This window comes from Neofelis nebulosa, chromosome 2 (genome assembly GCF_028018385.1).
Source record: "Neofelis nebulosa isolate mNeoNeb1 chromosome 2, mNeoNeb1.pri, whole genome shotgun sequence".
NCBI classification, from domain to species: domain Eukaryota; kingdom Metazoa; phylum Chordata; class Mammalia; order Carnivora; family Felidae; genus Neofelis; species Neofelis nebulosa.
This window is the reverse complement of record NC_080783.1, coordinates 183,855,946-183,883,544: the sequence shown is the minus strand read 5'-3', so window position 1 is coordinate 183,883,544 and position 27,599 is coordinate 183,855,946. Positions and strand designations below refer to the sequence as shown.

The following is a 27,599-nucleotide window of genomic DNA, read 5'->3' as shown; positions in this document are numbered from 1 at the left end:
CCAGTTGGAAGCTCCACAGCCAGCTTCCCAGCTTCACCCCCCTCTCCAGGAACAGGCAAGAAACTTCCTCATAACAACCCCTGCCTCTGCCCCCAAATCTTTGGCTGTGCCCACTGTGGAAAGAGAGCCAAGGCTGCTTCCAAGTTCATTAATAATTTTGGCTTTCTGGAGGAAGGAATTGGATTGCTTTGCTCTTCAAATATCAAAACATCCAATTAACACAGCTAATTAGCATCACTAGCAGCAGTCAAAAGAATGGCAATTTAGATGCAGGATTTCAAAGGTTTCCTAGTTGTAGGCCAAGGCAACCCATCACTTGCTAATGACAAGAGTTCCTTGCTTAGGCAATTCTATAGCAGCCATCAATTAGCCTAGCCACCAGGCAGAGATTGGCCCCATCCCTGAGTCATTTGTCTAATCAGAACTGTGAGGAGAGAGAAAGAGACAGAGTTGGGGAGCAGGAGCGAGGGGGAGGGAGAGAATGAATTAGGAAAAAAGGGAAGCACAGAGAGAGAGAGATAGAGAGAAACAACACACAAAGACATAGAAATTCTCAGAGACAAAAAGAGACACTGTGTGAGAGAGATGAACAAAAAGGCAGCTTATAAATAAATAGACAGCAATCATAGAGGCACAGAGAAACAGAAATAAACATCTTAAGTATAGAAAAGATAGGACAAAAAACTTCCAGCCACCAGTAGCCTTGGGAAAGCAGCTGATCTCTGGGCAGCCCAGCACTCTGATTGATAATATTGGGCTGAGCTGTGAGAACAGATTACAATTTGGCAAAATTTGGCTGCTATGGTGAGACTCGAAGATAAGAGACTGAAAGACCCCACCTGAACTTCTTGTTCCCCCTCACACTGAATGTTGGCCTTTCATGAGCCTTGGTTTCTCTTTAGAAGGTTGGGTATGAGGTCAATGTTCCTCTGTTTGTGTACTTTCTCCTGTGATCAACACCCACCACACCCCCCTTCCCTGCTCCTGGCACCGACAACCAGGCCTATGATCAACTAGGAGTTCTGTTGTCTCCCTCAAGGAAGGAAACAGATGGGTCTCCTACTGAATTCACTTCAGAACTGACTTTGGAGTCTTTCCTCCTCCCCACTGCACTGCCTCTGCCCTGGTTCAGGCTTTATGGTCACACTTCTAGAATGTCACAACTGCCTCTGCTCTCTCCTTGCTGCTGTCGAGTACAATTCATGTCACTTGCCAGAGTGACATTTCTTTTTTTTTTAAATTTTTTAATGTTTATTTATTTTTGACAGAGAGAGAGAGAGAGACAGAGACAGAGCATGAGTGGGGGAGGGGCAGAGAGAGAGGGAGACACAGGATCTGAAGCAGGCTCCAGGCTCTGAGCTGTCAGCACAGAGCCCGACGCAGGGCTTGAACTCACGAACCGCGAGATCATAATCTGAGCCGAAGTTGGACGTTCAACCAACTGAGCCACCCAGGTGCCCCTGGAGTGACATTTCTAAGACTTGGGTAGGACTATGTTTCTGACTTAACCCGCTTCCCCCAACTTTTTAAATGTTTTTATTTATTTTGAGAGAGAGAGAGAGAGAGCTTGAGTTGGGGAAGGACAGAGAGAGAGGGAGACACAGAATCCAGAGCAGGCTCCAGGCTCCTAGCTGTCAGCACAGAACCTGACTGGGGGCTAGAACTCATGAACCATGAGATCATGACCTGAGCTGAAGTTGGACGCTTAACAGCCTGAGCCACCCAAGCACCTCTGACTTAAACCCCTTTTTAATGGGTTCCATATTTTCTCTAGGTCAAGCCCAAGCCTGTTAAACATGGTATTTAAGGCCTCCTTCTGGGTGCTGGCTTCTGCTGTCTCCTCTGCAGCCTCTCCTGACCCTCCTCTCTCACCCCCCTCTATACTCACACTCCAACCACTCGAGATGACATGGGGACCCCTGGACACTCCACACTGCCTTTACCTCTGGGCTACACTTCATCCTGTCTGGCCCCTGCAGTACCTAACTGATTCCTACTCTTACTCTGTACCTTTCTATGTCTTTGTTCACACCCTTTCTCTGCCTTTAAATTTGTTCTTTTCACCACCTCATCTCTTACCTATCAGGTATACAAGGGTCACAAACTCAAAAGTCTTCAGAGGGCAGGCTCATAATAGAAATATGTGCAATGATAGTTGTAAACCAATAGGGGGATTAGTGGCAAATTGGACAGTAAATGCCATGCTCAAAGCCCCTCAAACTCAACATCAAACCAACCAACCTACCAAGTCACCAGCCGGCAGACGTGCTCCTGGCCAAACCCACCATCTGCAGAAAAGAATCAGCCGTGGGCCACCAGTTGGTGACGCTCCATCCGTATCTTAGACTGGGAGTTTAGCTTGGCCTACTAGGCCCTCCAAGTTCAGACTCCTTTCCATCCCTTGCCATCTCCTTGCATCGGGTTTCCATGTGCAGGGGTATTTTAGCAGCCTGTGCCTCTCCTTCCCTCTGGGCCCTGCAGGGGTGTTAACTGTGTGTAAATAGCTGCAAAGAACCCTAATGGTTACAGTGACTAGGCCAATCCCATCACAAGCCTGGCCCAGGCAAGATGTTATTAATCAGCATTTTAATGAAACCTAATTACAGCAGACAATACCTCCCACCAGGTAAGACAATGGTTACAGATGGGAGCAAACCAGGAAATCTCTGCCCTCTCCTGGGCTTACTCAAATCATAGCATGGAGGGTTAACTCGGGAAGGAATGGACAGCTGTAGGGACAAGAGTCCAGCAGAGGGCCCTGCTAGCAGTAAGATGTGCCTCCTCTCCCAGTGCCAATATAAACAGTCGGGACAGTGAGTGGAGCTGGGCTTCTGGCTTGGGATGGGTCTGGCACATAATGATGATCTCTTCTGAGATCTCTTCTGGCTGACATTCTGTTTTTCTAGATATGACTATGTCTCTGCTTCCAGCACCTATTCCTGAGTCAGACCTTTGGTAAGGCATCCAAGTCTTCCAAAAATGACCATTGTTTCCTCAACTCTTTGTTTTCTCTCTTTGTCCCTCCATTTACTCTTTTCTCCTTACTACACTCCTTACAACAGGACCCCTCCTAATCCACTGGCTCCTGTCACACAGAAATAATCTGGACTCTGAGATCAGATAGTCTCAGCTGTGTGACCTTGGGAAAGTTATTTTCAGCGTCCTCATCAGTCAAATGAAAACAGTAATCCTGTCCTATCTTCTTCACATGGTTGTTCAGGGAAAATACCTAGGGCAATGCCTGCCGCTTAACCAAGTCTCTTTCTTTTCTTCTTCTTCTTTTTATAAATTTTAATGTTTATTCATGTTTGGAGAGAGAGAGGGAGAAAGAGAAGGAGGGAGGGAGGGAGGGAGGGAGGGAGGGGCAGAAAGAGAGGGACACAAAATCCAACGCAGGCTCCAGGCTCTGAGCTGTCAGCACAGAGCCCAACATGGGGCTTCAACTCACGAACTGTGAAATCATGACCTGAGCTGAAGTTGGATGTTTAACCCATTGAGCCATTCAGGTGTCTCCCAAGTCTCTTTCTTAATTCTGTGCCTTCACTGAATAGTCAGTAGGTGGGAGAAACATTGGGCCCTTGCTGGTTGTTTCTTGACTGGGGAATGAGTATGAAATCTACAATACTCCCAAAATCATTCTAAGGGGAAGGAACACTGGTCTAGGGTAAACTAACCTGGCTCCCCCCTTCTATCTCCTCCTACACACACCATCTGTTTCTCCTGTTAATACAATTTTTTCCTCATGCTATTTTCTTGCTCAAGAACCTTCTCTGGCTACCCATTGCCTATAAGCTAAAACCTCAAATTAGTACTATGGCCCTCAAGGCTATTATCTGGCTCCAAAGGACTATTCCAGCTTTACTTCCTGGGCCTCTCTTGTATGAACCTGCCACTCCAGACAGGCCGATTCCTGAACATGCTCAGTTCTAGCACTGTGGCTTCCTTTATTCATGCTGATCCTGTCTCTGGAGGGCCTTCCTTGTGTCACCACTAGACTGTACGTTCCTTCACCAGACTGAGAGTGGATGCCATTTTGTTTCATTTTGTTTTAAATCTCAGTATTAACAGAGCTAGATACAACGAAGACCCTCAATAAATATTTATTAACTTGGACTAAATGACATCTTTTAAAAGACATTCTTCTTTTTTAAAGTCTGGGATAGTTCCCTTTATGTGCCATGATGTAATCAAGTTCAAGATCTGAAGCCAACAGACCTGGCGTCAAACTCAAGCTATGCCACCGTGATGGCTAATTTTATATATCAGCATGGCTGTGACATGATGACCAGATAAGTGGTTAAACATTATTCCAGATGTTTCTGTGAGGGATGTTTTGAAAGGGATTATCACTTAACTTGGTGAACTTTGAACAAAGCAGATGATTCTCCATAATGTGAGTGGGCTTCGTCCAATCAATTGAAGGCCTGAATGGAACAAAAAACTGACTTGCCTCGGGGCAAGAGTGAATTCTGCAATAGATAGTCTTCAGATTTGAACTGTTAAATCTGCCCTTCCCTGGTCTCCAGCCTGTTCACCTACCCTGCAGACTTTGGATTTGCCAGCCTCCATCATCATATGAGCCAATTCCTTAAAAGAAATCCCCCTCTCTCTATATCCTATTAGTTCCATTTCTCTGGAGAACCTTGACTTATACAACCATGTTATGCATTTCTGTCAAGTTGTTCTACCTCACTGAGCCTTTGTTTTCTAAACTGTAAAATGGGGATAATTGTTTCTCCTTCACAGAATTGTTGTGACTACTCATTGTGACCCTATGTGTGTGAAAGCCCTGGAAACTGTGAGGGCTAAATCTTACTGCAAGGCTCACCACCCTCTAGGAAGGCAGCCCCACCTGATCTTTTACACTCAGACATTCCTGTGCTCTGAGAGTAGTCTACGCCCATACAAGCTGACTCTGTCCTTTTACTATCTAAGTACATGCGAGGCCCAGAACTGGAGGGAGATGGAGTGGGTGGGGAAAGGGGTCCCAGTAGAGGTGAGTCTAGGGCAGCTCTCAAAGCTAGCGCAGAGGCTGCTATAAAGGATTCAGACATGATGCTGCAGTCGGTTGGGTCCTGAATTTAAATGCAGCCCATTGCTCTTTGTCTTGACAAGGTAATAAAAAAAATCCTCAGACAGTATATTATGGATGCAAAGATGCAATGCAGGCTCTCTGCTCTCTGTACGCCATCTGAGAGAAGGAAGACATGTCTGGGCCTAGGGGGGCAGACCTTGTGGGGAGGGAAACAGGTCAGAGCGGATGGCACATCCTTGGCAGCACAGGGAGGGCCTAGACCCCCTCACACTAGGCCAGTACTTCACGATCCTTCATGCTGTGACTCACAGAGAAGATGCTATTTGTTTGCACAGCGAAGGGAGAAGTGAGGGGCTGCTTTCTGCTTGAGGTTACGGGCCCCAGAGCCTGGGCCACTCCAGCCTTGTGAGGCTGTGCACAGGCTGAGGTATCAGTATCTTGGTGTAGCAGCAACTCACCCAAGCACCGAGGGAAGGAGTCCCTGGGATACACTTTCCTTCTCAGCTGGGAACACAGAAGATGCTATGGTGCTTTTAGTAGACCTGATGGAAAACTCAGCTAGGAAGTCATAATTGGGCCTCCAAGCTCCAGTGGATCTTGTGATTGCTGTCTCTCTCGGTGGGTGGAAAATCCCACAAATCTGATCATGTTGTCCCTCAGTCAGAATGACTAGCACATGCACTCCTCAGTAGGGTACATAAAACAAGGCCCCCACCCTCCGTGCAGCCCCATCGTTAAGCACTCCCTACCTTAATAATTTTATCTATTTTTCAAACAACATCCGGTTTTTCTCATTCTTTCTTTCCCAGGTATGGATGTGGCTGATTTGACTGCCCTAGGATAAACTTGGCCAAAAAGTAGGTCTCCAGGCTGCCTTGGCTGCAGGATGCAGGTGGGTACCCAGTGTTCATTCTAGGGCTGGGGTGAGGTGACAGTGGCTCCCTATGACGTGCTGTTTCCTGGAGGACCACCGCAATAGCCTGTGTCAAGCCAAATTGCACAGGCACAATGAAGACCTCCATCCAAGTCAGTTTTGTTAGTATCACATTCACCAAAGCAAGTCACCCAGATACACCTTACAGCAGGGGGCAAGAAAGAATACTCTGTCCACTGTCATTTCCAGCACTTAAAGCTCTAGACATTTCCAGCTCCTGAGCCACCATGTTGTGTCATGTCTCTGGGCCTTGGCCTGGAATGTTCAGCAATTGTAACATCTGCACATCAACTTTTCCATCAGATTGTACCTTGGAACACAGGGGCCTCACTTGATCCATTTCTGGGTCCCCAGCCATCCAGTATGGGACCTGACACAGAAGGAATGCTCAGAAAGACCCATCATCTGTACTACAGTTGCAATTTCAGTTCACAGAATGCGTAACAGGAAAGGACAATAGAGATTCCTTAGTTCAACTGTCCCCTTGTGCAAAGATGCAATGTCTATTAATCTTTGATCCCCAATGCCCAGCACAGGACCTGGAACAGAGTGCGTGCTTGATAAATATTTTTGCATGAATCCCCCTAACACTTCTATAGATAAGAAAACGAAAGACCAGAGATGCAAAATGAAGTCCCTCGGTCACACAGGAAGTTTCTGGAAGTCTGGATTCCCCTGATTCCCAGGATGCCAGAACCCAACGGACCTTTTCTTTTAAAAAAATTTTTTTTCAACGTTTTTTATTTATTTTTGGGACAGAGAGAGACAGAGCATGAACGGGGGAGGGGCAGAGAGAGAGGGAGACACTGAATCGGAAACAGGATCCAGGCTCCGAGCCATCGGCCCAGAGCCTGACGCGGGGCTCGAACTCACGGACCGCGAGATCGTGACCTGGCTGAAGTCGGACGCTTAACCGACTGTGCCACCCAGGCGCCCCCCAACGGACCTTTTCTAAGGCCTTGTTTCTTGACACAGACCTAAGGTTATGTGAAGGAGGACTTTACTTCTTCTAAATTTGTCTCTGATCATTGACGGATCCAACATAGATGAGTTTCTATTGATTTAAAGCCATGAAGGCAAAAGGCAATTGCTGTAACAGCAACAGAGCTGGCTTTGGAGGCTGAGAGACCTGAGTTTGGGAATCAGCAGAAGCACTTGCTGACTACATGACCTTGTGTAAATCCCCTGTTTACTCTGTGCGTCAGTCTCCTTCCCCTACTTCCTGCACCCGGGGGACCAGGGTGCCTATATTTCAGGGTTAGAGTAGAGATCCCCGCTAATGTGTGCGCTTACCTAGAACATATTAATCATAGGTGGCCTCTCACAATGACATTGTTTCAAACTGTGCTTCAAAGCTGGCCTGCAAGCACTAGCCGTCACCTTTGGAGATGGTTTTGCCCTGACAAAGACTCCCAGTCTCGATGCCCTGCCATCCCGGTATTTTAATATTCACAGTGCCACTGCTCGCTCTGGAATAGCCACTGACCATAAAGTTTGACATTTTGAAGATTAAAGTGCTTTGAATTAGTCATGCACATGTGATGTCATTGTTCCTCCTCATCCTGCTCCGGAATCTAAAAATGACTTTCAGCAGAGCCCAGTAACTTTCCCTCAACAATTACCCTCTAGTGCAGAGAGGTATGCAGGAGTTTCGGCCAAGTGAATACTCTCTGTCACTTGGGAGAGAGCCAGACCAGAGGAGAGATGGTGTGAGTCCACATATTTGGAGGGAGGGGTCTGCTCTGCCAGGCCTTGGTGCCCGGCTTCCCTCTGGAAGGGGTGGGGTGAGGCGGGGCAGGTGAAATCTCACAGCAGTCTGGCTGAGAGCACAGAAGCAGAGCAGGGGCTGTGAGATTACAGGGCTTGGGTTTGGAGCCTGGCTCTGCCCCTCACAGGTTGTGTGACCCTGGGTAAGTTAACATCTTGAGCAACATTTTCTCACTTCCAAGACAGGAATGGTGGCTCCTTCATAAGGCTGCTGTGAGAATTACATAAGCTAATAGAACACTTAGCACAGTGCCTACCACATGGTAGGCAATCCGTAAATATTTTCCTTCTTTTAAGAGCTTTCCAACTTTCCAAGACTCGGATATCTCATCAGGCTTTAAATGCTGTGCGTTCCCAGAATCCCAGAGACATCCACTGGCACATATTACTAAAACACTTAGGCAAAGGGAAGTGAGTTTGGGATTTTCCAGCCTGCCCTTACTACAAATAAGTAGGGGCAGACTCAAGTCACAGTTTCCTTGTGAGATAAATCAAACGAAGAATCCCCTTTGTTTTAAAACTAGACTATGGTTTTATAGATGGTGTGGATGATTCTCCATCTAGACAGGAAGTCTGATCTCCAACCAGCTAACCCCCCAGCTACCTACTCAGCAGGCCCCTGACCTACTGGGATGACCATGAAGTGATCATACAGAATTGTAATGTGTGAAAATAGTATCCCTTACTAGGAGCCAGTCAGGGTGTTAAGTACTTACATATGTTCTCATTTAACCTCACACAAACCCTGGGAAGTTTGTACCATTATCTCTATTCTCCAGGTAAGGAGTCTGAGGTCCTGAAAGGTGAAGGAATTTGCCCAAAGTTGCACAGGGCTTAGAAATGCCGCAGCAAGGATCTGAAACCAGACATGCATGATTGCAGAGAATGTGGGCTCCTAACCACTGAACCATACCAGCTCAAATATATACAGTACTGGCCCTTGCCTGAGTCTGGACCAGTTAGCTGTCCTGGCTTCCATATAGCTGGACTGAGAGACACCATATTCCCTGAGGATGGTATAGGAGATGCAACCTGTGTTCGTGTAGCAGCCAGCTAGACCTCAGACGGCTGCAGGTTTGGAGCCAGTTTTGGGATTGTGCCTTTAGTTCTCACCAGGCAACAATATGAGAAGCAACCCCATGATGCTGGTCCTGGCATATGTGGAAGGAATGCTTAAGAGGCCAGACAAAGGTCATTCCTCCCAACATGGGTCCCTGGGTGAGATGTTTCCTTAAGAGTTCAGTGCTAGGAAATGCTTTGAGGAGCTTTATTGAGGCATGTGCCTTTGTGGCAATTAGCACAAATGGTAAATAAATGAGCAAGCAAATTAGAATAGCTAGCCCATGGACACATACACCAGGATATCATGTGGGGCCTCAGGGGATGACTCCTTCCTTGCCACAAACCTTCCACCTTGGATGCTCTGGGAAGGGAGACTCTCCTTGACATTCTCACACCCTCTGGTTGTCCTTAGCTCAGTTCACATGCCCGGATCACACACTTCATCAAGAAGCCATTCTGCCTGCCGCCATGGAGGAGGCAGAAGAGAGAAACAGTGATCCCTGAAAGACAGTTTCTTCAAGGTAAAGGTCAAGTCCTTGTTTTTTTGAAAATCTCAATAAATGGCATTTGAATCTGAATCTGAACTGAGGTTTGAGGAGAGGAGAAAGAGGAAGGAGAGAGAGGACAGAAGACTGAAGAAGAAAGGAGAATAACAGAAAGGGCCAGCCGGCACGATGGGGCTGTTGGCAGGCTGGAAGGGGAGGGCATTCTGAGGCGGGCCCTGGGCAGCCACCTGTTCAGCCCCTGCACAGAGCAGAGCACTGAGCACCCACTCAAGATGCTACGAATGGAGAATACTGGACTCAGATGTGGCTTTGGGTGCAAAATATTTCCACTTTTTGCCACTATTTGCCTTAAGACAGGAGGGAGCTAAGGAGGAAGAGGAAGGGAGAAAGGAAAAGTGGGAGTGGGAGGAAGAGAGGCCGGAGGGGGAGGAGGGAAGAGAGGGCATATTGGAGATATGTGTGTGTCTGTGTATATGTATATGAGAGTGAAATAGACACATGGACAAAAAGAGAAAGAAAAAATGGAGAATGAGAGGGAAGAAGAAAGAAATGGGTAGGGAGGATTGATGTTCACGGGGAGAGAAACCTGGGAGAAGGGAAGGTGATGTCCCCCTCCCCCTTTGCCCCACCAAGGTGGCTCAGGCCCCTCAGAGCTCAGATTCCAGCCCAGACAAAGACTTGGTGGCCTCCCAGTCCTCTGCCAGGAGGAAACTAGACTCTCAAAGGCAGCCATGCACCCTGGGGGCCAGGAGAGGGCACTTCAACCTCAGGCAACAGCAGCAGAACTGCAGCTGGCGGTCCCGCAGAGCAGGCAGCAGGAGGCAGAGAGCCAGGAGGAGATGCCAGCCTCTTATCAGGCTGGTGGGTTACCAGCACTTCTCCAATGCAGCCAGGTCCCCATGCACAACCCTGTGGATGCGGGACCGGCAATGAATTGGTTTGGGTGTCCCTTGGCTGCCTCTACACTAGCCCAGCACCTGCTCCTGCCTTCCCCTGCTCTGATCCTATTCCAGATTTCCGTCTTGACGAGCAACATGCCTCCAGCTTCCTCCCATGTCCCCTCCTCCTCCCCCTCACCAAGAATCACCCCTTCCATGAGTGCAGGCGGACTAATCTTCAAAACCATTCCTTACACACTATGCCCTTTGATTTACACAGCCATTCACAAAGTGGGCACAGCAGGGAGAATGGGAAACTGAGGCACAGAGATGGAATGTTAGTGGTCTGACATCACATTAAATAAGTAAAAATCACTGTGCTTCCCAGTTGTTATATTCCATGAGGAGAACCTAAATATCTTAGCTGTTGACTGTGATGTTGCTTCAAGACCAGTGTCAAGGAAGGCTTACGAATGTTGTCTCTGACTACCAAATACTTAACTTTGTTCCAGACTGAGTCTTGGCCTCAGTCACACATCCTGACTACAGACCAAGCCCTGCCTGATCATTAATGACTATGTTCTGGTAAGAAGTTTTGAATTATGCACGGGAGTAGAGATAATGGAGTCTGATTCCACTGGGGTATCTGAGAACTCCAAACACTTTTAAGAGGATTGCTCTTTAAGAATCTTAGGAATCCCTTAAGAATCTTAAGAACCCTTCAAGGAAGTTTCCATCCCACTCAAGTCTACACTGATTTCATCTTTTCCTGATGGCCCAGAAATTTATTACTTAGATTTCACCCAATTCAGTACTTCACTGGTAACAGTAATAATAAAGCTATCATTTATTGAGTGCCTACCATGTTCCAGGTAATCTATTAGGCACCTGAGAATTTTGTTGTTTCCATCTACTTGAAACAACCCTATGAGGTAAGTTTCATAATCATCATTGCTATGAAAGGGCAAAGTGAGGCTCAGAGAGATCAGGTCACTTGCCCAAGGTCATAAAACTAGCAGATAGCAGAGCGGAGATCTGTACCCAGGTGAGCCTGGCTTTAAAGGCCATGTCCCTTTTTATCCTACTACTGCATAATGGCAGCTGTTACAACTCAGCTATTATAGCTCCTCGGCCACATGACTGGTTTCTTTAAAGAAAGTGTCCTCTAGAGGGGCAATAAAGTTTGGATTTGATATCAAAAGAAATAAATCCAAGCTCCTGGGAGGGCATTGCTCCACCACCTACAGACTGCATCACCTGACACAGGCTGCCTCCATCTGACTCTCACTTTGCATACTTCGGGAGTTGGGGGCTGGTTGTTTCTTTGAGTAGGCATTCAGGGTCAAGATGTACCTCCTGTGTTTATAAAACACAGATAATAGTACTCACCTCTCTGGGTGGTTGTGGAGGATCAAACAAGATGATGGCTCTGAATGCACTTTATATACTGGTAAGTGCCATTCACTTCCTGATAGTCTACCCAGGGCTCAGCATTCTGTAGGAGCTCCGTAAATACCATGAATATATTTTTGCTTTGAGTTGAAATCTAATCATTCTCTGTCTCCTCACGCCTCTCCACAGACTCAGGGCAAAATCTGCATATAATGAGAGCAGGTCCTGACCCTCAGGTTTTTCATCCTCCCAGCCATGACTCCTACCTCCTGCCTTTTGAGACACATCAACAAGCCAAGCACGGCCACAACCCCAGCTAAAGGCCCTTGTCTCAGACAAACTTGGCAGCTGCCTCCTCTTATTGGCAGGACATTTATCATCTTGAGGAAAATATTGATGGATAAGAAACCCCAGACAGGCAGTGCGTCTCACTGGGCATGCAGCCTGCTGCTTGGGAAGTGAGATTTGAGGTGCTGGTTCCAGGGCTTTCTGGAAGAAAAGGAGGGTTGGTGATCCTGTGGAGAATGGCCCATGCTCTCTAGGGATGACTGTGTCCAGTACATAGTAGATGTTCAATAACTGAGTTAGATCCGGGTTCAGTAGGTTCTTATACGAGATCTGGAGGTTGGAGGACCTTGGTCCAAACTCTTAATTTCCCAGATAGGAAAGTGGGATCAGGGAAGGCTAGTGACTTGCTCAAGATCACATAGCAGGTCAGTGGCACAGACCATATTACCAAAGTCCATGGCTCACGAATCTCCCATGGGAACACTGACCATTACACAATGATGCTACCAGGAGATATCTCAAAACCTCCGGTCAGATGGAGTAGTCTGGAAAGCTGGAACTCTGGGTTACCTAGGGAATCCAGAAGAAGGGGATTCCCTTAATTACATGCAGAGCTGTTCCCAGGGAGCACATCTTTTTAAAGATGAGAAGAATGGGAATAAGGCAGGGTGGTGTGTTATTTGGAGAGGTGGTGTGACATTGGTCTGTGCTGTAGTCTATCTCCAGTTGTCCCAAGCCACCATGTGTCATGGCACTCTCCCTGAAACCACCTACTGGTTCCCACAGCCTTCTCTAGCCTCATTGCCTCTTACTCCCTACCTTGCACCCCAAGGCCTAGACTTGTCCAAAGGAGGGAAGCAACTCTCCTGGTACTCTGGACTCTGCACACGCTGTTCTCTCAGCCTGTGAGGCCCTTGCATAGTACCTTCCTCACTCCACATACTCCCATTACTGAGGCTGGGATTGATGCTCCTTCTAGCCACTGCCTGTGTCCCCCTCTGTCACAGCACTATACTGCGGTCACTCTCCTGCCTGTCTATACCATCACACTGGGAACTTCTCTAGGCAGAGGCCATGACCACTTGATTCTGCCTCCCTAGAAACCAAGCCAGACCCTGGTGCACAGTAGATGCTCAGTGAGTGTGGCCCTGCCATCTTCCACATAGAGCTTCAAGATGACACTGCTCCCCCCAGCCCACCAAGGTTCTTGTTCTGACCTCTAAGGCCACATAGAATGGATCTACTCCCTCTGCTCCATGATGGCTCTTTAGAAATTTGACCAAAGTAAGGCCTCTAAATGTCTTCTTTCCAAGGAAAATATTCCCAACTCCTTGACAAGTTCTTCACAAGTCATAGCTTTGGGTAGGGTAACCAACCATCTTGGTTTGCTTAGGACTCTCCTGGTTTTACCACTGGAAGTCCCCTACCTCAGGAAACCCCTAGGTCATAGGCAAACCTGAATAGTTGGCAAACCTAGTTTTGTCTTTCTTTCCCATGTCAGTCCTTCAGAGGCCTTGCACTATTTTCTCAATGTCCTGTATAGAGTGGTGGTCAGAAAAAAACAGAGGGTTCCAGGAGTCCAATGACACAACAGAACAAAGAAAGTCTAGCACCTCTTTGTTCCTGACATCTGCTTCTGTTAATGCAGCCAGTAAACATCAATTTTGGCAGGACAGTATGTGGTGGATGTGGGGGTTGATACATTTGCCTTGTTGACCAATATCAAGCTTAATAGTGTCAATTAAGATGCCTCAACCATTTTACTACACAGAAAACCTCATTTCCCTGAATCAGTACTTTTCAAAGCTGCTTTTGTTTTGTTTTACACTAAAGGCAGAAATTAACACCTTTGTTCTTAATATTGCCTAAGTCCTCCAAGTGTTCAAGGCATTTGTCCATTCAACAATTATTTGTTAAACACCTACAGTGTGGCACACAGTCTTTGGCCTTTGAGCTGGTCAAAGTTATGTGCAACTCTTCAACTGATGTGAACTGATCTTGGGTAAAATTCTTCCACTCTGGGGGCTATCCCCACATTTGTAAAATCAAGGGGGATGGGAACACAAGTAAGTGTGTATGTAAGTGTGCAAATGACTAGGAGTATAAACAAACAGGTTCAAGTTACTTAAGAACTAGCCAGCTAACAGCCATAATCCTGAAACAATATCAACTCTTTTTATCATCAACTTGGTTTCCATGGAGGCTCACAGTGCTGTTAGTGAAGGCTGACAGTTATCACCATAAAGAAACTTTACAACTTTGTAATTTGTAGCTCTCTGCTGTCAGTAATATTAACAGCATTTCGAATTATGGCTATAAACTTGACAACAGCAGATAAAACCCTTAGAAACCTCATTTGTGGGGATGAGGGAGGATGGGGGAAGGTAATGACATTTTGGTTTCTAGCCCTGGAGAGGAGGCACATTTTGATATGGAGGTGGGAGGCAATAGGGCCAAGGCAAGACTCACAAAAGGCAAGGCAGCTCAGCTCAGGCACTGCAGAGTGGGGGCCTGGGTGGCATTTGGGTGATCAGGAATTACAGACACGTCAAGGCCAGGGGTGAGGGTTACAGAGAGCAGGGCTAGCAGATGGACAGGGCTGGCTGGTAGGTCCCAACCTCTGTGGGGTTCAGCAAAGGGCTTTTGTCCTACAGGAAATGGGAGGGAATCTGGGCCAAGTGCAGAGCAGGGAAGAAGGTGAGACAAAGCCTACCAGGCAGGATTGAGAGAACAACCTTGGGCATGTTATTTGACTTTTCTGGACTTTAGTTTCCCTACTATAAAATGGAAGTGCTTATCTCAAAGGCAAAAAATGAAATGATTCTTTCTGTTTCTGTCTGTCTGTCTATCGATCGATTGATCGATTGAGAAATCCTATAATTTCATCTTCTAATCTAAAGATAAGAAAACTTGAACCCAGAATGGGGAACATATCTTTCCAAACCAGCACAATCCTCCAGTGCAGGTATCCTGACCCGTCCCATGATGAACATCGCAATATTATTATTTTTATCATGACTACTGCTACTATTAGCCAGTCATTCATTCAGCCAGTCATTCAGCAAGCATTCATGTTTAAAGATCAAATTCTAGTCTACATCTGCATGGGGGAGAAAAAGAAACTCACAGGCCTGAGTTCAGTGTTGTTTTCTGTTCCCAAAGCTCTCTGATTGAAGCATTTTTTGCTTATGAATTTTAACAAAGGCTTGATCCTGGGCATCACAATCAGGGACTGGGAAGTACCTAGGTATTTATACATGCGAACCAACAGGTCAGACCTGACTGCTGCTTACTCTTCCGTCTAAAAAGTGAAGACTTCTTACCAAGAAAGAAAACCCAGGCAGTACCCATACCAACCCCCCCGCCCCCGCCCGGCACCCTCCCTCCAACAGCCCTAATACACACTTCTATTCTGATAATTCCTCTGAGCAACACAGATCACATCACCCATTGTCCTATTACTGAGCCAGCTACCCGATGCTGGTGAGGTTGCTTCCATTGCATTAATTAATTAATTAACTCATTCATTCATTCATTCATTCATCCATCCATTCATTCATTGGCATTCCCTGAGATTCTACCTAGTATCAGACTTTAAGCCAGAGAGATGAAGTGATTTAACCAAGGTCACACAGCTTTATGAGGGACACAAGGGGCAAAAGGCCACACTAGAATGGGAATCCTCCCAGTTCAGCATTCTTTTCTCCAACTCATCAAAGGGGACTCTACCTTGACTGTGCACACCAAGAAAAATCCCTCCCTTCATTATGACTCTACAGTACCTTATAGAAAAATCTATTATGACCCTGCCCAAAGCTCAGGCCTCTCTCCAGAACTTCAGGGTCATATAGCTATCTGCCTAATAAGCTTCTCCATTTGTATATCACATGAGCCTCCTACACTCAATACATCCCAGAGCTCAAAACACCCCCATCCTCAGTCCTTTTCTCCAATTTAAGTGATTGGCCCCACCATCCACCATGTTATTCAAGTCAAGAAAATTGGGTATCTTCCTTGACTTCTTCCTTTACCAAGCAATCACCAAAAATACTCAATCCTACCTGTTAGATATCGTAACATGTTGCTAAAATGGAAGTATCTTTGTGTTTTTAGTCTAGTGCTCAGTTTTAGCGGAGATCTCAAGTCTATAGCTACTACATTTCAATGTGAGGCATGAAATCACCAGGCAGGACTTGCAAAGGGAAACCAGAAAGCCACTTTTGCACTCTTTAGCTCACCTTCAGACAAGAGGGCTACTGGAGGGGTACAGTGACCCAACAGAAGTAACCACCAGATCATCAGGGACTGAAGAAGGATCATAAACAACTGGCCTGAGCAGAGGGACTTGGCCAACATCAACAGATATCCAGCACAAGGGAAGGTATGTCTGAAGAAGCTGATGAGGGCTTGCTAATGCCATCTCATAAAAGTACCCATCACCCAAGACCTTTCCTGTTCCTTTCTTTCTCTCCTTCATCCCCCTCAACCTTGGAGGGCTGAACATCTGGGGTTAGCCAGATGGGGGAAAGGGCTGCAAGGCAAGCTGGAGAAACACAAGTCACCTTGAGCTTATTTGAGACAAGCCTGACTAGAGGATGGGGTGGTTTTTACTTTGAAGAGCTTTTATGGCTTTGACTGGATCAGATCTGGTCATTGCTGAACTGAGACTTTTTTGTGACCAGAGTTAATCAGAAAACTTTTAATTTCCTGAGACTTATTAGAAAGTCATGGGGCCTGCCAGAGTTTTTATGCATCTAGATCTAGATCTATAATTTATATACATCTATCTGCAGGGTCAACGGGGGACAAAAAAATACTTTATAATAGCACCCTGTGGGCACTGCTTATTCAATGTACCTGTTACATAGTTCCCATCTTCACCATCTGGGTCTGCCTATGTTTCTTTATCACCTGCTGTTTCTGGCACAGCCTAAACTACCCTCCAATACCCTGGACACACATCCTCTCTCTGGCATTAGGGTTGTCCCCTGTACACCTACCTCTGCAGGAAGGTTCCCCCCACCCCTTCTCCTACCTGTGTGCCTTTTGTCCTGGAGGTTTGAGACTTAGTTTTTCTTTCTTCCTTCTGCCTCCCTTCCACTCCCAAAGGGTTAGATGACTCCCATGTGCTTCCCTGACCAGCAGAACTCCCCTCTGCCAGAGCATTTATCCTCTGATACTGCTGTCTCTACCTTTTCCCCTCCTTCCAAACTGTCTCCTCCTTGAAAGCAGTGCCTGGGCCTTATCCATCTATTTCTAGTGTCCAATGAGTGCTGTTTGATGGACAAGTAAATAAATGATATCTTTAATGTCTGATGCATATTTCAGAGGACCCAGTGCAAGGCTTATAGTAGTCTCTGAATTCAGATCAAGCCATTTAACTGAATTCTATATCTCTGCATCTTCTCTGGGCCATACCAGCCATGCTCTTCTCCCAGAGCCAGAATTTTCTGATTTCAAGGTGCCCACAGCTATAACCCTGTGTGGAAACCAGTCTGCTCAGGACCCAAGGTCTCTGTTCCCAGTGTTTTCCTCATCCATTATGTCAAAGAGCTATTTCTTTAGCTTGTGGCCAAACCATAAACAAAGGCCAGAGGAGCTCTGGGTTATTTTATGATTCCAGTTTAGCTTTTCTCTCTCTCTTTCTTCTTCTTCTTCAACTGCTTCTGCTGTTTCTTTTTCTTTTTTTTTTTTTGTAAATCGTTTCAACAGAGCATATTTATTATTTGGCAGGCCAGTAAATTGTAAATAGGGTTTGTTGAAGAATGGTACAAAATTCTCAGGAATTTATCATTTCACAACAACACAAACAACAAACCACATGAAGGAAAGGAAAGGGAACTAATATTTAATGGCACTGAACTTTTTTTGTTAATTTGTCTGCATTCTTCCATGTAACCCTCAAAACAACCGTGTGAAGCAAGTAATATCCTCACTTTACAGATGAAGAAGCTGAGGTTCAGAGTGGTTACATAACTGGGTTAGGGCCCTCAGCTAGAATGATGCAAAGCAGAATTGACACCTAAGACTCTGACACCAGAGACGGGAACAGAGACCATCAGTCAGGGCAGAAGCCTCTGGGATGTTCCCCTTTTAGATTCTGTTAAAAGCTACGTGTCTTTTGGGGCACCTGGGTGGCTCAGTTGGCTGAGCATCTCTTGATTTCAGCCCAGGTCATGATCTCATAGTTCGTGGGTTTGAGCCTCACGTCAGAGTCCTTGCTGAGTATGGAGACTATTTGGGATTCTCTCTCTCCTTCTCTCTCTGTCTCTCCCCTACTCATGCTCTCTCTCTCAAAATAAATAAATGTAAACAAAAGTTATGAGTCTTCCTTCCAGAAAATGACCTATGTGTCTTTACTCACAGTTTACATAAACCATAAATAGTTCATAGGCTCTTCTTGAAGCCCATCCATAAGCCCCTCAGTTAAGAACCCCTAACTAAAAGAATGAAAGTAGCTATGGGCTTAGCCTGATTGGCTGTCTAGGACAATTTTTGTATTGATTTTCCTTATTAGATTGAACTCTTACACTCACGGAATCACTGCATATTAAGACTCTTCCAACCACAGAATTGTGGATTGTTAATTTTATAAACTCATTTAAGCATGGAATTATAAAATTTTAGATTTTATATTTCAGAATCAGAAAAATCTTAGAACATCATAGCTGGATGGGACCACAGTAGAGATCAAGTCCACCCATGATTTCGTTCCGTGGCTCCGACAGGTGGAAGTACTTACTGGACAATGAGGCTAAGAGATGGTCAGGACTTGCTCAAGGTTACCTAGTAATGGTGATGGAGTCAAAATTCAAACCCCGGATGCTGACTTCAGAGCCAGATCATCAGGTTAAAGCCTCACCCAATAAAAGGAAAGCCATGCAGTCTTCATGGTAAGGGGAGGGGAGAAAAATGGGGGCAGGAGGAACATCTGTTGAGTACCTATCATGTGCCAGCATTGCCTGTGGGTTGGAGACACAATGCATCATCTCACTTTCCCATGAATCCTGCAGCATGAGTATCATTACTATTTTCATTTTACAAGTGGGTAATTGGCTCAGACTGATGAGGTAACAGTCCAACGTCACACGGCTAGGGAAGGATCGGTGACTGCATCCATTGTTGTATTTCTCTGATGGAGTGGAGGAGGAAAGTCAGAGAACAACACCCTGATAAAGTTTAGCTGGTGCTTTTCCAGGGAGAAAAATTAAACTGACAAATACATATGTTCTGGTGGGTGGAGAGGTAGACACTATTGCTGGCCTGAGTGAAATACCCCTCAGGCTTCCCGTAGTCCTTCTCTGGTCTTATTCTCTCATCCAGCATGCCTCGGATAACTAACGTATCCTCCACGTACCCTGATGCTGACAAGGGCTGTTCTAGATAGCAGACATGAAAACCCTGCTATGGGAACTACACAACTGCTACTCTGTGAACCGTTGATGTTGTGAGGTCGGGGCCGTCAACTGTGGTGACTCCACTGAGACTTTGCCCCATGAACCCTACCAACACAGCCACAGTCTCTTGTTCTAACAACCCCTTCTTAGCATAAATGCAGGTCCCCATTCACAGTCATGTAAGCTTTATGATGTTTTAACCAACAGTCACTTAATATTTAGAGCTGACAGTGCATGCTCATATACATTATTTCATTTTAACTCCTTGCAGCTCAGTGAGGTTAAGTGTTATGTTCTCCTGTTACAGATGAGGACACTGAGGCCCAGTCAGGTGATGAAACTGGACCAAGGTGACACATCTAGCAAGTGGCTGAGCCAGGATTCAAACCCAGATTCGTTTCAATTGAAAGTCTGCTCTTTGCTTAATAACCACACTTCTTCATGACTGTCTCTATTTAATTCCCATAAAGGGGATTAGGAAAGCAAAGGTTTGTAGTCCCTCTGTGAAGGTGATGGGCTCACCTTGGGGAGGTGAGGACTTGCTGAAGGACACTCTCTGAGATGGTGCTGGTGCTGTCATCAGAATCCAGGTCTCCTGACTCTCAGTCTGGAGGACACTTCCTCCCAGACCATATTGCCATTGCCATCAGACTGTGTAATTTCCCTTTCTGATCAGGACGTGGAGCCAGCAGCCAGCGAAGATCAAAATCCGTCTGCCTGAAGTCTCCCTCTCATATGAGAGGAGACACACATTTCAAACAAGAACCAGGTTAAATCGCTCTTAGGTGGTGAGCTGGTCTGGCTTCCCTGGTGCAACTCCTGGGTCCTCTTCTTGTACCCAGATGACGGGACAAGGCAGGATGGCTCTGACGGCATTTGGTCCACTTGGCTCATGCACCACCTCACTGTCCACTCTGAACTCCTCCCAGTCATTAGCTCCTGTTCCTCACTGACACCCCCACCCAATCACTTACCAAATCTACATGTATGTGGTTCCCCATTCTACATACTCCCTGGAAGCACCCAGGTTTAGGTCAGAATCATCTCCCACCTGGATTGTCAGAACAGCCTCCTATGTGTGTCCTTGCCCAAAGTCTTGGCCCCCTCCAATCTATTCTTCCCACTGTAGTCAGAGTGGCTTTCCACCGTGGTGTGAAACCCTTCTATCGTTCTCCATTGCCTTCATATTCAAGTTCAAATTCCTCACAGTCTGCCACTTCAGTGTCATCTCTTATATCTGAAGTCCTACAGCCATCCTGGACCACCTTCTTCCTCCTGCACACCTTCCTTCCTCCCCTGTATCTGTCATGTCCTCCCTCCAACAGACCCCAGTCCAGTCTGGCTAATTTCTACTCAACCTTAAAAACTCAGCTTAGATGTCACTTCTATTGGGAAGCCTTCCTTGACCTCCCCAAATTGTGCTTGGGTCTCCTTTTACTCCCATACAAAGACATATTTGTCATTAATATGTTCACTGCTACATCCACCATGCCTAGAACTTACCCTAGCTTCTGACAGACACTCATATGTACTTGTTAAGGGAAGTTCCCCATGGCTTTCTGGAATCCCTCCACTACAAGACTTACCATGCTCTATTATAATTGCCTCTTTCCTTTTCTGTCTCCCCAAAAGCTCTGTGAGCCAGGGACCATGCCTTTTGGTTAGTATTTTACCCTGGGTGCCTAGTATGATTCCTGGCACGTACTGACAATGTGTTTATTTTGATGCACAAGGACTGGGTGTTGAAGAGAAAACCTGGGCCTGGGGCAAGGGAGGGGCATTCTACTAAGAAACACATTTTCTTTCAACACAAAAGCAGGGGAGGTGCTAAGAAAGCACCTCTGACGTCAGAAATCAACAGCAGACTAAGTGCAGGTCTCCTCTGGAGGGACCTACGGCTCACTGGGAACAAGTATGTGGAATCCCTTTGGTACACATGCTCAGATACTTCTTCCAGGCAACCCTCTCGATCTCCTTTGCCACAACATCCCAGGAGAACAAAGCAAGTGTGGTGTGGAACACCACCTATACATGTTTTACAGGTATTAGCAGGTCCTGGAGAAGTCATGGGCACACACCAAGTGTGTGTGTGGGGAGGGGCAATGTGACACATAGAAGTGGCCAGGATCCTCTGTCTCACAGCAGAGCCTACTCCCTTGGCCTTGCTAGGCCAAGTAGTTATCAAAGCAGATTTCAAGGTGACTGTCTCAATCTTGGTGACTGCAGGGAAGGGACTCTCAGTTCTTATGATATCTCCAGTGCTCCACTGGATCCAGAACACTGCTCTAACACCTGGCCTACCTGCTTCTCACCCTTTGGTCAGGGGCCATCGCCCTGCCTCCCATGTTCTCAGCAAGGTAACTGGACCCCCCAGGGCCACCAGGCTGCAACTGACTGGGTGGACTAGTCCTGAGTCATGCCCCGACCAGAAAGGATGCTTTCCTGAACAAAATATGGCAGGAACTCCATGAACACTCATCAAGGGTTGAACAAGGGCTAAAAGGAACACTTCTACTTCTAGGGAGAGAGAAATTATACATATACAGAGTTAATATCATCCCTTTCCATTTTGTTCCATCAACTATAATGTTTTCTCTAAGAAAACTAAGTGTTAGGAAAGGAGAAATGGGTTGATCCAAAAACAAAAGGATAAAGGGAAGCAAAAACTGCCACAATCAGTCACAATCCTTATGTACGGACCTTGACATTAAAATCAATACCCAGGAAACTAGAATGACTAAATAATCCCTAGAAATTCAAGGAAGCTAGAAAGTAACCTCTAATAGTTTCATTATGACAAGCGTGGGGGATTTTGGAGAAATCGTAAGAGGAAGCCAAGAGGAAAAGCAAATTGGGGAATGTCAAAGCAGAGAGAAAGATGTGCAGAGGATGGGAAGGAAGGCAGGGAAGACACAGGGGAGGCATGGGGAGAGAAGGAGAGGAGAGGAGGGTGGGGAGAAGAGAGAATCCAGGAGGGGGCTGGACATAAGAAGCAGGGAGAGAAAAACACAGGACAGGAATGGAGGGGGAGCTAGAGGAGAGAGGACAAGGGGAGGAAAATGGGTGAACAGAGAGAAGAGAAAGATGACACAAGCGTAAAAAGGTGGGAGGTGAAAAGACAAGATATAGTTTTACATGTTCAGGGTTAGAAGGAGTTCAGACCACCCAGGTCTTCTTCAGCAACCAGGGGGATGGTCATTCTCCAGCCTATGTGCTTACATACCTTAGATGGTAGAAGACGTACTCCCTCGTGAGGGTGTGGAGGGGAGATAGAGATGGGAGCAGCAGAAGGCTGTAGCAGAGCCAGTTGGGATGGGGTGTGTCCATTAGAAGGGCAAGGGGCAAACAGGACAATCCAAAGATGCCACTAGCATAACCAGCCTCCATTCTCACCCCAGAGCCTCAGCCCTCACCTAAGCTGAATGTCGGATTCCTGCCTGCCCATTAAATCTTGCCAGACCTGGATACTCGTGGCTAGATGTGGGCTGGCCCAGGCCTGGGGTGGGGGTGGGGGGAACCTGCCAAGGATACAGGCTTCTTCAGTGTAGGGCACAGCAGCCGTAGTGCCCCCGATGATGTAGCTGTAGAAGGAGACCTCGAGGGTGTAGCAATAGGAAGTATGGTCCAGTAGCCCACCAAGGAAGCGACGGCCAGTTCCTGCTTTCACAGCATCCCGGTTAAAGGATGTGCTGGACTGGGAAAGACAAAGTAGGGAGGAGAGAATCAGGGCCAGGCACCTGCTGGCTATCGGATCTTGGGTCTTACTACACCTTTGGGTCTCAGCCTCCTCATCTGAAAAGTGGATATTAACCACACATCACAGAGTTATTATGGGGACTGATTACATAAACAAACAGAATCAAATGAAAGCATCCAGCAGAGTTCTTTGGATAGTAACTGCCATTTAACAAATATTTGTGGGAATTTGAATGGGGACAGATGGAGCAAGGAAACGTAGACAGAGTACAATAAGCAATTATATTGTGATGATAATCAAAATGAAAATTTGGGCAATGCTTGCAACTTTGTAATGTTGCTTCCTACATGGCATCTCATTTACACTTCAAAATAACCCCTTGACATAGGTGTTGCAATTTTGCCCCTCTGGGTGCAAAAATGAGGCTCACAGAGATGGAGCAGGCAAGTGATACAGCACAGAGTTGAACCAAGGAGTAAGTAACTCCAGAAGCACTGACACTCCTTCACAATGGCTCCCTCTGCTGGGGGCAGGCGAACTCCAGCTGGATATCACCAGAGGGTAGGGATCATGGCTGTTTCTCCACAAGAGTGTCAACTTCACCCATGGAGGTGGACAGAGAGAGGACAGAACCAGCGGGTCAACATCTCAAGTCCTCTGTTCAAAGACAGGCGAGATGTTGGGCAACTTGCCTTATTTGGTTTAGCCTCAGTTTTCTCATCTGTAAAGTGGAGGTGATAATACCATCTCTTTCACAGAACTGTGAGGTAATTCATCTGAGGTTAAAGGACATTCCCTGCTAACCCACAGAGATCTAAGGAAATAAAGAGACTGTGGTTTTTTAATAAGAGAATGTGTGTCTTGTTCAGCAGAGTATAAGAGAAGAAGGAAAAGAGGGAGAAAGAAAATAGCAAGACAAGGCAGAGATTTAAAGACACATTTAAAGGAAGAGAAACTATGTGTGCATGCACGTGCATGTGTACATGATACGTGTGCATGTGTGTGCGTGCGTGAATTCTGAGATAAAGCAAGGGACCAGAAAATTAGAACGTCACGTCTGAAAGGACCCTTGAAGTCCATGCAGTGAAATCATTTTAACGTTGGGTACTGAGGATCAGAGAAGAGACAGGGACGGGTGAGGACAGATTACTTTGACCCTGGTCTTGAGCTCTTAAGATGGCTGCTGCAGTGCAGGAACACCATCAGCCAAGGCCAGAAATAAAGCTCCTAGACCGAGCCCCTTTTGTTTGCCTTGGAAACCTCACTCCTGTGAGGGTCTCTGAGGCCTGTGGCCCAGCCTCCCAGGGAATGTGGATCCAGGAGACCACAGCCTGCTCTGAAATTGGAGTGGTTTCAAAAAGCCTGGGGCTAGCCATCCTATGGATTCCTACAGAAACAAGTGTGGTTGTTTCTACCCCAGAGATGTAAATGGGGAGCCACCTGGGTATCTCTTGGGTGCAAAGAGGAGACTGGTCCAGTTCCTCCCGGGTCTGGCATTCAGAACTTCTGAGATTCAAAGCATCTTATCTCATGGAGAAATTCATCATCTCCACTAATGTCCAGGCCTGGAGTAATGGGCAGGCAAGCCTTCAGCTCATCAACTCAAAAATTGCTATGACCTTTGTGGGCCTCTCCCACTCTGGCCATACAGAAATAATGACCTTAGAGAATTAGTATCAGAACAAAGGAAAATGTGCAGAAACTCTCTCCCATGTCCCCACACCACATGCTGACTCTACTCCTCATCCTCTCTCCAATACTGCTTCTTGCTGCAAATTATTCTAGCTGCCAGTCCACGGCCGCTGCAGTCTTCTCGGTGTGTGAGGTGGGTAGCAACAGCCAGCCTCTGGAGTCTGCTGAGTCCTTACTGTCTGCAGACTCCTTTGCCGTCTATTGCTGTGTTTGTGCTCCCAGGAAGCTGTGATGCAGGCAGGGCAGAACATTATCACCCATGAATTACTGACAAGGAAATTGAGACCCGGAAAGGGTCATGGAGGGAGACAATGCGGAGCATACACTGCCCTCCCCCCTTCAGCAGGTATGTTAGGCTCCTACTAAAAGGGCTGGTGAAAGTAGGCCCTGGGGCAGGGTCCGGTCTGTCACGTGGTGGTGGTGGGGCTTGGTGAGTCCCATGTCTTGCTACTGCTGGGGTCAGACCAACTGAACAAAAAATGCCAGCTCCTCAGAAAGACCACATGCTGCCTTGGAGTCTCCCTCCTGATGCAATGGGCTGCTTGAGGGCATGAGCGGAGCTTGTTCACCTCTATCTTTATCGCCCACACAGGGCCTGGCACAGAGCTGGCTGGTGGTCTGTGAATGTTAAACCCAGCTGAAGTGAGTGAAGAGGAAGAGAGGTAGGCAGTAAAAGGGAGGGGGCTGGGCTGGAGAGAGGGCGTGCTGAGAGAGAACCCTCGACTTACATAGGAGAAGTCTTCAGCATTCTGGCAGAGGAGCTTGGGGAAAATGGCCTGCCTCTGGAACCGTTCCTCATCCTCAAAGATGTTGCCGTACATGAAGCCATTCATCATGGTGGAGTGGGCGTGTATGTCAATATAAAACTCCAGGCTTGTTTTCTGTTGAGAGAAAGGATGACAAATGAGAAGTCTGGGGTCACAGAGCTTGCCTTAAAGGATCAGACACTAAACATGGTGCATGAACGTGCGCGCACACACACACACACACACACACGCTCACATACTTCCTTCTGAGCCGGGCCTACGTGTCAGCAGATTTAGCAGCCGTCTGCAATGTGATTGGAGGGGTTGAGAGCCGTGAGGATCAATTTCTCCCCACTTTTAACACCATCTGCCCCCAAGGTCTGAGAACACTATAGTTAGTAGCATCCTTCTTCAAGAGGTGAGGGCTTTGTTGGGTTAAGGCTTAATGTTGCTTACCCAGAACAGTTAATACATTCATGACTAAAGGCACTAGCAGACTTTGTTTTTCCAATCAATGAGAAATACCTTTTAGGTAACATAATTGCATTTACATTGGGCTTGCTTATAGTTTTGGCCTGACTGGGCCATTTCTAACTGAGGAAGTCTGGGGTAGATCACTGCCCTACTCTGAGTCTCAGCTTTCTTATTTAGACAAATGGGTATTTTAACTCCAACCTCAGAGAAGTTATACTGGGAACCAAACACTGCAATAAAAATTACTATCATTTACTGCATATTTAATGCATGCCAAGCATGATTCTGGGAGCTTTATGTACGACATATTAGTTAATTCTTTTATTTAACCTCATTAGATGTTACCACACCTACTGTCCAATAATATATAAATAGTGCATGGAAAAAAACAATACACACTATGCTCTGTAATCTGTAAAGATGACTTTGACTAGTCTTTCTCTGCTCTCCACTTATACATATTTAAGGCATTCCCTAGCCTGAAACGGTATTATTTGCTAGTGTTTCCACCAAGGAACTCCCTGAAGGTAGGGAGATGTCTCTAAACAGCCCAGTTCCTGGACATGAAGGATGATATTCAGGCGCTGTATGCAGTATGACTGCACAGGCAACCCCAGGGAGATTGCCCTAGACACCAGAATGGACTGGCAAGAATTAGGGAATTTTTTGGCCCATAAATCTTTCATGTTCCTCAAATCTGACTTTCTCTTCCAAGATATCAGCACAGTGTATACCTGATAATCCTTTCTGAGAGTAGCAGAGGCTCCAAGTATGAAAGAGACTTGTCCAACCTGGCATAACTAAGGCTAAAAAAGCCCAGGTCTCCTGATCCCTGGTGCAGTTAACTTATCGCCATCAATGGCCAACTCTAGAAACAGTCACGGAAAAATCTGGCCACCTTTCCATCCCTTTTCTAGTATGTGTTCCTGGGAAAGAAAGTCCACACTTAGAAGAGCTCTCTCTCTCTTTGGGACACTTTGAAACGAAGTTACCACCAAATGAAAACCATGTTGCTTCTAGAATGTGGGCCTGGTGACTGTCATTTCATTTGCCTCAGAGTTGGAGTGAAAAATTACGTCTTGCCGAGCTCCCAACTCTCTGGGTAGCATAAGCTGTCTTTTGAGAGATACAAGATGCACTGCTCTGTGTGATATTAAACTCATCATTTTCAGCTTTGGAGGTGGAATACACAACGATTCAACAGGAGCCCTATAAAAGTCATCTTCACAATTTTATTTTCTTCAATTGTCTGTCTTTTCCTCTGAGCTTTTGATGAGTTGCAGAGGAAAGGAGGAGGTAGAGAGATGACTTAAGAAATGTGTAAGGAGAGGCTGCAGTTTATATCTCTGAACACCCAAACTGGAGAGGGTCTTAGACACCAGCTGCTTTGACCTTGTCTGGCTCAGCGCTGTGTGGGGAGCTTGCTTGTGTAGGGCTGGCCAGCGAGTTAGCAAAGGAGTAAGAATTAGAACCTGGTTCTTCTGATAACATTCTAGAGTGGCTTCTACTGCCCTATTCTGACACCTGGCACCTAATGTGATTTCACTTTAAAAAACCAGCAAATACTATTGATTGATTTACATGGTTCAAAAGTCAAAAAGATATGAAAGAATTTATAGGGAGAAACCTCCATATCGCTCCTATGAATCTCCAGGCACCTGGTTTCACTCCCCAGAGGCAATTCATGTTAGTAGGTTCTCACATATGCCTTTCAGAGATACTTTATGCACA

General features: G+C 46.4%; 1 protein-coding gene across 4 annotated transcripts in view; it reads right to left on the bottom strand.

The window, feature by feature from the left end:
• The window catches only part of LOC131504751 (BEN domain-containing protein 5), a 1,495,810-nt gene that overhangs the window by 37,343 nt on the left and 1,430,868 nt on the right, over positions 1-27,599 (bottom strand). For all 4 annotated transcript variants that reach the window (XM_058717439.1, XM_058717441.1, XM_058717440.1 and 1 more), the window contains exons 10-11: positions 25,377-25,529; positions 22,791-22,953 (exon numbers count right to left, since the gene is read on the bottom strand). In XM_058717439.1, the coding sequence (XP_058573422.1) occupies positions 22,791-22,953; positions 25,377-25,529 (316 nt within the window). The remainder of the gene's footprint in view (positions 1-22,790; positions 22,954-25,376; positions 25,530-27,599) is intronic.